The sequence below is a fragment of the Dermacentor albipictus genome, chromosome 3 (assembly GCF_038994185.2).
Source record: "Dermacentor albipictus isolate Rhodes 1998 colony chromosome 3, USDA_Dalb.pri_finalv2, whole genome shotgun sequence".
NCBI lineage: Eukaryota > Metazoa > Arthropoda > Arachnida > Ixodida > Ixodidae > Dermacentor > Dermacentor albipictus.
In genome coordinates this window covers 18,653,521-18,666,549 of record NC_091823.1, presented here as the reverse complement: position 1 = coordinate 18,666,549, position 13,029 = coordinate 18,653,521, and the positions used below count along the sequence as shown (strand labels likewise).

General features: G+C 42.7%; 1 protein-coding gene across 7 annotated transcripts in view; it reads left to right on the top strand.

The window, feature by feature from the left end:
- Nucleotides 1-13,029, top strand: part of LOC135896952 (pericentriolar material 1 protein-like) — a 115,490-nt gene that overhangs the window by 77,989 nt on the left and 24,472 nt on the right. For all 7 annotated transcript variants that reach the window (XM_070535176.1, XM_070535174.1, XM_070535177.1 and 4 more), the window contains 8 exons: nucleotides 210-331; nucleotides 1,576-1,661; nucleotides 1,848-1,908; nucleotides 3,258-3,450; nucleotides 4,601-4,750; nucleotides 6,162-6,308; nucleotides 8,464-8,511; nucleotides 8,697-8,777. In XM_070535176.1, the coding sequence (XP_070391277.1) occupies nucleotides 210-331; nucleotides 1,576-1,661; nucleotides 1,848-1,908; nucleotides 3,258-3,450; nucleotides 4,601-4,750; nucleotides 6,162-6,308; nucleotides 8,464-8,511; nucleotides 8,697-8,777 (888 nt within the window). The remainder of the gene's footprint in view (nucleotides 1-209; nucleotides 332-1,575; nucleotides 1,662-1,847; nucleotides 1,909-3,257; nucleotides 3,451-4,600; nucleotides 4,751-6,161; nucleotides 6,309-8,463; nucleotides 8,512-8,696; nucleotides 8,778-13,029) is intronic.

Here is a 13,029-nt window from a genome sequence, read left to right as displayed (position 1 = left end):
GTTAGTTGAGCAAAAGGCTTGGCATGCTACTGCAGGTTTAATATTTAACAAAAAATCAAATTAGAGAATCAACAAATGCAAGTACGTCCACTTGCACAATATCTCGGAAAGGGGCAGCAGTGAGTACCATGAAATGAATAAAGTGGAAAGTGGAGCTTTATGGCACTGTCAATCACCAAAACGTTATCCATCTCTGTCCTTTTTCACAGGTTCAGCAATCACATCCCAGTGCCCCAATCCTAACAGCAGCTTCAGCCAGGACAAAGTTATGGGCTTCCCCACGTGACTCAAGGGATTACCCTCCTGCATTTACATCAGTTACTTCCAGCAGGTTTGTTACCTTTTCCTTCCAGAGTGTGGTGTAAAGCTAAGGCCAAAGTTTTAATTGTAAAAGTGTTTTGGAACAGTAATTGACAATTAACTTCCTTTGGCCTCAACATTTAACTCCAAGTAAGCATTCTCTCTGCAAGCCTGTGTCAAGATAAGCTCCAGATATGGGTGAAGCTAGCATCCAACTTTTAGTTATGGCAAGCACAAGCATCACTGAACCACACTTTAGCACTTGCGAAGTGATGTACCTGGGAACTGTCACCCACGGCCTCCTGGTTTACCCCGCACCATGTTTTCACATGGTGCGGGGTACATGTTGCGGTACATGTGGTCTACATGTTTTCAGACTGCCGTCTGGCTTTGACCTCACGCCAGACATGCCGGAAAAGTGGCACACACACCAAAGACATCGGGCTGAGGCAAGTCAGCAAGATGTTCACGCTGACGGCAAGCACATGGTGCCCCCAACTGGTGGCTGCACCGGCCCCCTACTGCAAACAACCAGTACAACCCACCGCCAAACACCTAATGTGGGAATGTCTGGCACACAAAGCAGTATACAGAAAGCACCTCTGGCAGGAAGAGATACTGAACTATGAGACGTTGGTCAAACTAAGGTCCCTAGATAAAACAAGTCGTTTTATTTAGTTTATAAAAGTGAAGTTTCTCCTGGCTTTTACATTGGTTGTAATTCTTGCTCCTCGCATCATGCCTTCCACTTATGACACACTTTCTCCCCTTTCCCATTTTCCATATTAGGCCAGAGACCCATCCCATGAAATAAAAGATTTGTATAATCAAACTGTTCTGATTGTGCACATTAGGAACAGTATTTCTGAAACATTCCTCACAAAAAGGATGCAGTTGAGTGAAGAAAATTACCACCCAGTCAAAGCAACACTTTTGTGTCCTTCTCAACAGTCTTAACTTTAACTGTACAGTGTACCTCAGAACTTAAATGTTGCCACCTCAAACTCACATTGGCAAGCGATATCTTTGCTATCATTGCACTGCACCTCAATATTGTCTACTCTGTCTTCCTGCGCTGCCACGAGGCTTGAGTAGTTTTCCTCGTGGTTTTAGATTTAACCCCGAAACAACATTAATTCAATATTTTATTGTAGTGCTTGCTTCACGGTTTCATGATAAGCCTAATGTCTAGCCTGTGTCAACAACCACTCTTCTTGACTCATGTCACCAGTGTTTTTTTTTATTTTTCACTCTCTTTCTCTCTCTCCTTTGCAGCCAGCCTAGCCATGTGAGACCTGTGCAAAATGTGTGGCCTCAGGAGTCGGCCGGAAATCGAACAAATGACTCAAAGCAAGCCAATGGTGGGAATGCCCTATAATGTTTTCTTTTGTGACATTCTTCTAGAACTGGCAAAGAAGCTTTGGAGGAGTGAGGGTAGTGGATCATAGTGGGAGTAGGAGAATTCTTGAAATCTTGAATTTTGGGGCAGTAGTTATATGCAAGCATTCCTTTATATCTTTATCTATGTTGTATTTTCCTCCTGTTAGGTATTCAAGGCCATGTATCTGGTATGGAACATGCTGCTGAGGTCCTCAATGTATCACCAAGGTACTGTTATTTTTTTATATTTTTCTAACCTAAACAAGATGCACTCACATGCTCTCAAGTAGCTGCAGAAGCCTGCATCTGGTTGAGAGTTATCAAGTCTTTTTATTTGTTGGCTATCTGAGAAAAACTGTGAAATTACGAAATCAGAGGGGTAAGCATGGCTTGTACAGGATGTATCTTAGTCCTGTGGAGGAATTCATTGACTTGTTGAAACTTAGCTAGTCTATGTGGTCACAACTTTTTTGGGGTGCTCTTGTATCTCACATGAATACCGACCACCAAGAGTTACGGCCTAATGAGCATCAGGGCCCCGTCACTGGTCACCTCGCATGATCTAGTGCACCGCTGCTCGCATGCGTTTAGCCTGCAAAGGACACCGGGCACTGTGCCGCAAGAAACACAGTATTGCCCCAAGGTAACGCAGACAAATTTCTTCGCCTCCAGCTACTCCCGACACTACATTAACGCCCAGTTCTGGGGTGGCAGAGGAAGAGGCTCTGACAACAAGGACAGAAATTCAGAAAGGGCGCCGCTACCATGTCACTGTGGGACAATGGCTCCCCACGATATGCCGCTAAGGGCAAGGTGTCCCTGCGGTCATGCTGCACACTCTCGCAATAACGAATGGGCCTTCTCGTGAGAGCTTGGGCTATCTCCGTCAGTTTGAGCCTCCAATAAGTGCAGTCCGACGTAGTACAACCATGCACGAACATTTGGAACGGATCAACACAAAGTACACGCTTGCCATAAGGGCAGGGCACCGTAAGCAGTCTCGAGTTCGAGTGGTGCCCAAACAAAGGGCCAGGTGGACAAGAAGAAAGACATGTACGTGTCCTGTACTCTCCCTGAGATGCCTCTCTCGTTCGTGCTCGCTGTCCCAGTCGCACCGGTTACGCTACTGTGGCTGACTGCGTAAAGCAACACTGCCAAAAAACTTTCCGTGTAAAAGCCCACTCCCAGAGACAATCACAGGTGAAAGGGGAGAGTAGCAGGGCTGGCAGAATAAGCGAACACCTGCTCAAAGCCATGAGGTTCGCCTTGATTCCCACAACCTTGAGTTCCTGCCACATTGGCTCATTGGCTGGGATTCTGCTGCTGTGCACAACAGACTTGATTCCTGACTGCATTCCAATGGAGGTAGAATGCAAGGATCCTGAGCATTGCGATGGTCAAAGTTGACCGGGAGCCCTCCGCTCCAGTGTCTATCATAGCCTCTGTGTTGTCTTGGGACGTTAAAGCTCATCAGTCAATCAAATCTAGAACATTCTATAGGTGCTCTTGGAGCACATTTAGGACTCTTGCCATGCAGTGTAAGAATAGCTACTTCCTGGCATTGTCTCAATCAATAGGCGGCCCTCGTCTCAGCAGCAGCAGCCCGCTTGTGATGTCCTGAAAATGTCCATTGGTGCTGAAGTTTCACGATTGCTTGAGGGCAAAGAAGATGCAGCCAGCCTGGCTGCAGTGCTTCACCAGCTGCAGCTCCTCAACAGTCCTCAGCCTGACCTCACTTCAGGCCAGGCTTGTGGTGGTGCACGACGTAAGGTACGTTAATGTCGCAAACTGTCCCATTCATTTATGTGTCCTCTTGCTTCACTTCCATTGCACAATAAGTCTCCACCAACTGCTCCCAGCAATCAACCATTCTTTGTTGCCTGGTGCCAACAACAAAAAATAAAAAGACATGGCCAAATGTATTCTGTTATCATTGCAACTGTTGAGCTCCTTTCACGATCATTGAGGCATATGCATAACTCATCTAGAGGCTTTTAGCATACAGGCACTATCAGAACCTTGCAGAAAACAGAAGTCTCAAGGAGACTGTATTACCCTTGAAGGTAGCCCTAGGTTATGAGTAAATTTTCATATTTCGTCACTTTGATATGCCAAGCCTCTGCACAGAACATTTTCTTTAGTTCTACCCCAGTGTTTAAAAGTACATTATAAATTGAAAAAGAGAACAGGCCACAAGGACCATAGTTGCTGACCACTAAAAACTTCATCCACAGCGTCTCTCTTAAAGACACTCATCATCAATGACAATACAACTCTGTACTTCTCTGAATATTTTGGCAATGCAGTGGCCTTGCACACACCAACTCTCAAAAAGTTCACCCATTTTCTTCACGTGGCATGAAGTCGCTTGTTGCAAGCTGTATTGTAGCAAAACTGCATTCTTCAATTTGCGTTCTCAGCCAGTGCAAAAGAGAAGAGTAAGAAAGTGCCATCATTCGAAAGCAGTATGAGAATTTTATTGGGCATTGTGCTATTTTGGAAACATGGACCACATTGGCTGGCAGAGTTCAGGTCATGCTTCCTTCCAGCTTCACTTGAATGAGTGGAAACTCCTGGCTGAGTTTAGCTTCCATGTGCTCTATTTTGTGTGGAACGTTTATAGATCAACAATTGTACTCACGTGACCTCCCAGCCTAATGCAAAATAACAGCGCAGATTTATTTCAAGGCTTTCATACAAGGTGCATGTCTCAGAAGCAAATTGGGAGAAAAAATGCATGTTACTGTTAGCTATTGTGTGTTCGTTCTTGTGATAATGAAAGAGGTCACTGTTGCTATTCAAAACTCTTATATAGTATGATTGTGTTTTGGCATGTTGGATAAAATGAAAGCATTTCAGCGAGCTTTGGAGACTGAATGACCTTCACTGTTTTCTTTTTACTTACCAACTGCTTCAACAGGTTCCATCGTCAACAAAAAGCAACATCCCCAAAGAGAACCGTGCACGAAATGGCGACCACCACCTCATGTTTCAAAGAGGCGCCTCCGAGTCGTCACCTGACCTTGTGGCTAGCGTAGAATTTGCAACTGACAGCCGTTCCCGGATTGAGGTGAACCCTTTTCTTATTGCATAGCTGAATACTAAATTGATCTTGGCGTAGTTACTCATTGGACTAATGGATCCTTTGCTGTCTTCGAGGGAACTCAAATGGCTCTGCAGAGATTCCTCTTAAAATATGGCATTGACAAGTAGCTGCTAAAGGATCGGGTGAAATGAAATGTTTGGCAGGCATGCTGCAGCAACCTTTACAAGTGAACTTGTGTTTTCTAAAACCTTTATTCTAGGCACGCAACTTCAGTTACCTTTACTTTCACTTGGGCCTAGTGTACTGGTTAAGGAATTTAACTTAACTGAAATATGTATAAACCACAAACTGAAATGCCACATCACCTATGCCATGACTTTAAGCTTGATGTTTTCTTTGCTGCACTACATGTTTCTGCATAAAATAAAACTAAGCTGTGCAAGGAGATCTCTTGACTATTGATGGGTTCGCAACAGCTTAAAATTTGAAAATCAGTTGGTAATGGTGAATATATCCAGTAACAAATAATTCTTGTTGGCTGCCTAGATTACGGTCTTCAGCACTGGGTGCAGGTTTCACAGAAGCAGATATGTAGGTAAAGTAACATTGTGGGCTACCATTGTCATATGCTCATAACCTAAAACAGCAAGAAAATGTCCAGTGTTGACATTGCCATGCTGAAATGTCAACACCTCATTTCAATACAATTCAATTCTACAGTAACTTTATTCAAATAACCAAAACTGGTATGCGACAACGTGCGCTCAATGTGTGCTCATATTGCAGCTGTAGCGCTCTCACATAAAAGTAAATACAAGTATTGTGTTTCCCGTGTGCCTGCATTATATCCACAGAATATCTAACAGACTTTCTTATTGTTTATTTGGTGTGCATGTAAATGCAGCATGAAGCATATTGCTTTATCAGCATTGATCAGGATGCAACAATGCTGTGAATTGTTACATTGCAGGGTTTGCTCATAAGCATGGCATATTGAATGCCACTTAGCAACTTGTAACATTCGTATCTTTAGCAGATAAAAGCCCAGCATGGACATGGGAAAGCGATACTCTGGCTGTCTCATGAAGATGTGCTTACCATTTGCACCCACAACTACACTGATAGGCTGGTGTAAGCATTTGAAGGGGCAAATAGCACGGTTTGCAGTGTGTGTAGTGTTGCCAGTTCACTGTCTTGTTGCCAGTTCACTGTCTCTCCTCACAGGTAATAGTGCACTTTATTCAAGAAAACTTACTCGGCTCACTTGGATGAACTTTGCACTTTTTCTGTATGAGGAAAGGATTCCTTTAAAAAAAGTTTCTTGCCAGTCTTGTTTTAGTTGTCCTTTAATGATGTGTTTGAGCGCACATTGAAAATTGTGTGTTGCTTTCGAGCAACATCCAACTTCGTTTTCCACATTTCGTTGATTCTCTAGGAAACCCTGTCAGACTCCACCTTTGACAAGAACATTTCGAGGCCTCTGGCGGCAGTTACAGCACGCAAGAGGGCCAAGCCACTCTGCAGCTCCGACGGCCAGCCTCCCCAGCTTTCCACAATGTCCGCTGCTTCCATAGAGAGAGCTGTGAGTGGGTCTGGCATTCTGATTGCATTCCGTTTCCTTGTCTTGCTGCTGTTCTAGTTATCTCCACTGGACCTACACAGACTTGAACTTCATTCATCAGAACACCTTCATGAAATGAATGCTAAAGTGAAACAATGAATGAGTTTAGATTAATTAAATTCTTGAATGACTCTACCTTTGCAGATCTTGCAGTAGTAGGTGGGTTATTAGAAGAAAAAATTGCGCTCAAAGTTTCAGTTTTGAATTTCACACCGAAACCCTCTGTGGCAGTACGTCAGTATGACGTCTTGGTTTACAAAACATTGTTTCGTATTCTGGCCATTGTTTTTCAGTAAAGTTCATCAAAATTCCGGGGTGTGCAAATAGAGATTTTTGAGACCAAATTGAATACGAATCAAATAGTTCCAGAAGTGAATCGAATCGAATATTGAATAGTTTTCGAATAATGAACAGCCGTTTTCTCTAACAATATATATACACACACGCACGCACACACGCACGCATGCACGTGCGCACACACGCACGCATACACACGCACACACACACACACACACACACACACAGTTGAACCACAATATAACAAAGTGGGTAAAATTGGCAATTTGCTTCGTTTTATCGAAATTCTACCTTTTGTGCAAATAAGTACAGTCACCGACCTATTTATCTTGCACGGGAAAGGGCCTCAGAATTTTCTGAATTATCAGGCAATAAAAGAAAAGCAAGTTTGAATAAGAAAACAATTCATTTTGATGAATTTGGGGGTCGGTGACGAATGATATGGTTTTAAGCCACACAGACGATATCTTCACATCGGCGGTATGAATTAAGCGAAGCCAGCCATGCTTTCGTGTGCACTCCATCTCGTGGCTGATAGTATCTCCTGCACTGGGACGATGCTATCGTGAAAAGCGCCGGCAGCGGGGAGTGAATGCTTCGTCTGCCTCTTGCTCCGAGTCACCAAAACTCGAGATTACGCAACTTCCAATTCTAAATGCGCGGAAAGACAGCTTACATGATGCCATGCCATCTCGGCACCCCCACTCTTTCCACACACGGCAGATTACCTCTAAAACAGGGTGCGTGGCTGCATATACGCTCAGCCACACTTACAGCCATGCGCAGCTACGGCCGAGATGTGCGCCAGAAATCACGAGCATGCCCAAATTTAACTAGGCCCAAGCAGTTGTCGTCAAAATCAATGACGTTATGTCATGCTGGTCTTTTGTTTTTTTCGTCTTTTCTCACTTACCAAGCATCTTCTTGCAGTGAGAGTGCCTCTTTTGCTATTGTGGAATGGTAATTTAATTAACGCAGTTTAAATCATTTTTCTCTTTAGTGTCCCTTTAAACCTGTTGCAATTGCTTAATAGTAGTAATGTTTTGCTGCTGGGCACAAAGTCATGGGTTCGATTCCTGGCTGCCATGGTCGCATTCTGGTAAAAGTGGAATGCAAAAATCTTTATGTACCAGGCATTGGGTCCACATAAAAGAACCCCTTGTAGTCAAAATTAATCTGGAGCTCGCCACTAAAGGGTTTTTTTACAGCTGGTGTGTTGGCTTGGAATATTAAGCACTATAAGTTGTCATCGCCATCACATAATATATAGCCTTTTTTTCTTTTTGTCACCTATGACCATTATCATCAAAACCAGTCATCATCAACTTTACTGCATGGTGAGAACTTCTCCCAGTGCTCTGCATTACCTTTTAACCTTCACTCATTCTGGTTTACTTATGCCCCAACTATGTTTTTATAATAATGTCTTAATTCTTCTTTGGCATTATGCTGTTGCCACCTGCTTAGTAGTGCTATAATTTATAGTTAGTTGCAACTACATAGAAATTGTCATAATAGGCATGCTAAAGCAAAAGAGTGAAGTAGTTTACTTGAAACTTGAATGCTTCACATGGTTGCATAGCTTAAAGAAGTGTGGGTCACAATTTTGTAGCAATGCCTTCTGCTTGATTCTATGCCACTGTTATCATCCACTTTTCACGGCGGACTAATCCCATGGATAACACAGGCAGAGCATTGCTCTGACCACTGATGAAGCACAAGAATGAATAGCACCAGAAAAGGTATTGCTACAAAATTGCGGCACTGTGGTGAAAGCTCCGTTGCACCACATATATATTGCCGTCATCCCTTCTCTTAGGCTCCTGCCGAGCAAATGGTAGCAGAGCGGGACTGCGGCTCCAATGAGGTTCGTACAATTCTCCTCATTGCATTCTCGTTATATACAAAAAAAAAACACACACAGTGTAGTCATTATTGCTGTGGTACACTCCTTTTGGAACTATCATTATTTTTATTGTTCTGGCTGGCTGTATTACTTTATGGACATCCCATATGCGTGATGTACAGCTTAGTTGGCATTCTTACCTCTAGGATCAAGCAGCTTTGGCCAGACCAATAGAGCCTGTGTTTGAGCAGACTTGGCCAGAGAAAGACACAACAGTTTCAGCTCCGGTGAGTGTTCAAGAGCACTGTTTTTCACCCCTTTGTAAATACTGATATCTTTGATCAGTTTGTGCATCTGTTCAAAATTTCTTATGAATTCTCTTTGCGCACCTTGTTATAGGCTTTGTTAAAGCAGTACCAGCGCAAATTTTGGATTGTGGTGTTTTTATTGTAACAGATACTTTATTTGCATGAATCTAACGTGCCACCAAATCAAATGCAAACCCAATTTTTGTGGATTTAAAGTAAGAAAATAAAAGTGCACCTAATGTAACATGTGCCCGATTTATAATAGAAAAATATAGCATGCCCCCACACTTGCAATTAGAAAAAACAAGACGTGTAGAATTTGCCTTCACAGAAGGTAAATTTTATTTTCCTGAGTTTTCACAATGACAGCGGCGCATCGTGGTCTCCAATTGCAGTCATCGCCCACATATACCAAGCGCACAAGTGCAGTATGCTAATTTTGGGGCCTAAGCAGGGCAGCCGGCAAAGTGGCTGGTGACAAGCCATTCTCGGATGGTCGCTGTCAGTATGTTTGTGCTCGTAGACATTAATGGCGATTGAGCGGAAGATGAGATGCACAGGCTAGATTAACGGTCATAGTAGCAGAGTATGGATTCCTGTCTAGTCTCCTCTGGAGTTCTGCCAGCGGTGGAACTCCACAGTAGCAACTTGAAGTCACACTAACTGGACAAGGGTGCGTGTTTTCATCAGTGGCTTGGTTTGTTGGACCGCACTCGGGGTAAGTGAACATGCAGATCCCATGTGATAACACTGATTGCATGATTGCGTATTTGGGGCATTGCAGAGCATGTGTGTGTACCGTATTTTTATGCATATAACACACACCAAAAATTTGAAATATGTAGCAGTAAAGTCAGAGGTCATAAGACTATATGCAAATTTCACGTTGAGGCGTGGCTTCACATCAGTGCCACGCACACTGCTGTGAAGCCACAGCTCAAGGAAACGTTCTCCACCATCTGAAGTTTTGTTATCTCTTGCAAAAGCCCGCGCTCGCATGTTGAAGCTTCTTCCCTTCCCTTTCATTATGGTGTACTAGAATACTGGGAAGCGTACCGTGCATGGGCCGAGAGCAGACCCTCTCCTCAATGACGCCCCGAGGTGGCACTGTTCGCTGCAGGTGTGCTCAAAATACATCGTCCAGTAGGCATAACTTGTGCATCGTCATGCATTGCGCATTACTTAAAGACAACACAATTTAAAGATTGGCTGGTGCAGATCACGTGCAGCTCGGGCCTTGCATGCAAAGCAAGATACGCAAGCCAGACGTGGAAATTGTGGGAATCCTTGTGTCCCATGTTTATTTGAAACATTTTTATGCAAAAATAAATATTAATGCTTTGATAAATAAGAAATTCGAAAATTAGTAGCAGAAATAAGAGTTTGTGTGCATATATATCGGAACTTGGGGAAAAGTTTAAGCAATGTGTATCTGCAGCAGCAGAATAAGAAAAAAATAAGGGAGAACATAGTCACAGTTAGCATAGAAAAAAATATATTTCATTCGCATAACGAAGGAAGAAAGTGGTGAGCAAGAATTTGTATTAAGCAAGGTGGAAATAGGAGGGCATATCGAAGTACTTCTTGCCAACTCAGTTGTTTTATTTCGTCTAACCTACTTCGTGTGTTTGCCCTCTTTGTAAATAAGCTCCATGTCAGACTAGAAACACATGATTAGAAGCAAATGTGATACTCAGCCTGTCATGCACAGCGTGTTTCAGTGCCACACATGTAGCAGACGTTTCACTTGTGCTGTACAGATTTATAGATGCTGTCATGAAAATGTTGGCACTAAAGAAACATTGCAAAATTATTATGTAGGCCTGAAACCAAGGCAGATTTCTAAGGTAATTTTCCATTGAATGAAGCACAGTTGTCTGCAAATCACAGTTGTCAACTTTTCCCTCTCAAGTGTACTTTTGTTATTGCAGTCCTCTTGCCCCTCTTTACTTGAATCATGCTACAACGCTGATGAGCTTACTCGCTGCTAGTTTGCTTTTGGGCTCTGCGGCATCAATTTGGCACTCAGCAGGCACAAATATATATTTGCTGTCTGGGAGAACAATTTCTTACCAAGATGAGAGAATTTTGAGTCTCAAAAAGGTTTGTTCTGCATTATTTGCATCCGCAACCTCACCGGCATATGGCCGTCCTCGTCTACGGTGTACTTTTCTGCCGCTTCATTTTGGGAAGAACTAGGTTGTCTTTGCTTTGGCATGTCAAGTACCTGGTCACAAAAATTGTGTTTTTTCCGCTTCTTTGGCAGCAAGTACTTCGGAGTGTCCAGAAATATAGTAGAAATGGTACCATGCTTGAGAAATGGCCGATTGCGGGGTTCCTTCACAATTTCACCATTGAACTTTGTCTGGAATGCACACTGTATCAATTGAGCCTCAAACGGTGGTTCAAAGACGTCTCAACCACAACACTCGAGTCATAAAAGCTGTGCTCAACGCAGTCCTTTACAGTGTGTAGCATGTTATCAGTGTCGTCGAAGAAGTGGGGAACAGAGCCACTGGCCAAAGATATGATGTCGAAGAGTTGTGCATCTGCTAGACTGCTGTAACGCGATAGCATCGAGGGCCCCATGTCGCAGAAAATCCGGTGTCGGTGTTCCGGCATCAGGCATCGGACGTCGCTTCGGCAAAAATAATTTTAAACCACGCATACAAAACTATGCAGGCCCTTCATGTGGCACAAGGAAGTTACTGAACTAATTGAATTTCTTGAAGTAAAATACTTAGAAAAATGTTACGTATGGCTTACACACAACCTACAAACATGATAGCATTGGAGTGTAATTTGAATATACGAGAAAACATAATTCTGTTATGCGGAAACTCCAACACAAACCCCTTTCAACGTGATAGTGTTTTCCAGCTGCTGTTTGAGGTCTGTCTTGGCAGGAATGGCACAGCCCCCTCGGTTCCTTGCACACCATCAAAAAAAAGAACCACAAAGCTCGCCTTCGTGCATAACATTAGCCGTCAACGTTTCTTGGTACACATTACGGTTATATAAGCTGCAGTTGTCAAGAAGCATAAGAAACACTCAGGGTTTATTAAATGCTATCGCGTTCCACTCTTAAGAGGAAACTTTAGCTCGGGCCGAACTACGATGCGGCCTATTCAAGTACATGTAAAACACAAGAACGTTTTTCTGAGATAACACCTAGACCGATATTAATGAAATTTGTTGCACTTGAGAAAGAAAGTTAAATTCTAGTCACTGTTGGAAGCAGAATTTCGATTTAGGGCCTGAATTTTGTTAAAAAGATTTTCAATAATTCGGACGTTTAAGAAAAAATTGAAGCACAATGTTTACAAATGAATAGCACTGCATCAAGAACCAATGTTGTGGTTCTGTAAACGGCATCCATTACATCATTAAAAGTGGACAAATTCGATATGTAAATTTATATATTACGTGAATTTGTTACGGTGTTTACAAAGGTTCTGCAGAAGCTGTATTTCCATATTGCTAAATTTTTTGAGATTCATGTGTAACATATCAATTTAGTCCTCTTTAAATTTACTATTAAATGCAATTCACAGAATTGAGGTACCATTTTTCGTTGCTGAGTTACAGAGTTGTAAACTTGATTGTTTTGTTTGCTGAAAATTGTCGATTTTTTCCAATTTTTTATAAAGAATTGACGGCCTGAATAAAAAAATTCAAAGCCAACAGCCACTAGATTTTAGGTTTTTCTTTAGAATGCAACAACTCTCGCCAAATTTGGTGCAGTGGTTACTGAGAAAAACCAATTCTCCTTTTACATGTATTTAGATAAGAGCACCTGAGCCAAAGCTTCCTCTCAAGAGGAAGCGTTAATTCGGGTGCTCGTATCTAAATACATGTAAAAGAAAAATTGGGTCACTGTGTATGTGCCGGTAGGTGTATGCTGCTATTCACTGAATGCCTTTCACAGCAACTAGGGTAACTAGGTATGTGCGACTGGGAATGTGCCATTCTACAATGACGAAAAAGATCCCTTAAACCTCTTCGATGCTGAGCGGAATCGAACCCACATCACAAACGTTCCTCATGGACAGCAACCTGACTTAGCAGGCTGTGTTGCAGATGCACTGGGTGTGTGCCGCCATGGCAAATGTATTCATTAAAAGCACCTTATACTAAAACATGAGGCAAGGTTCATCGAAGCTGTGAAAATTGTCTTTGTATTGTTGACGCACTGGTATACTTCCTCCATTCCTCAACAAAATGTGTGTAG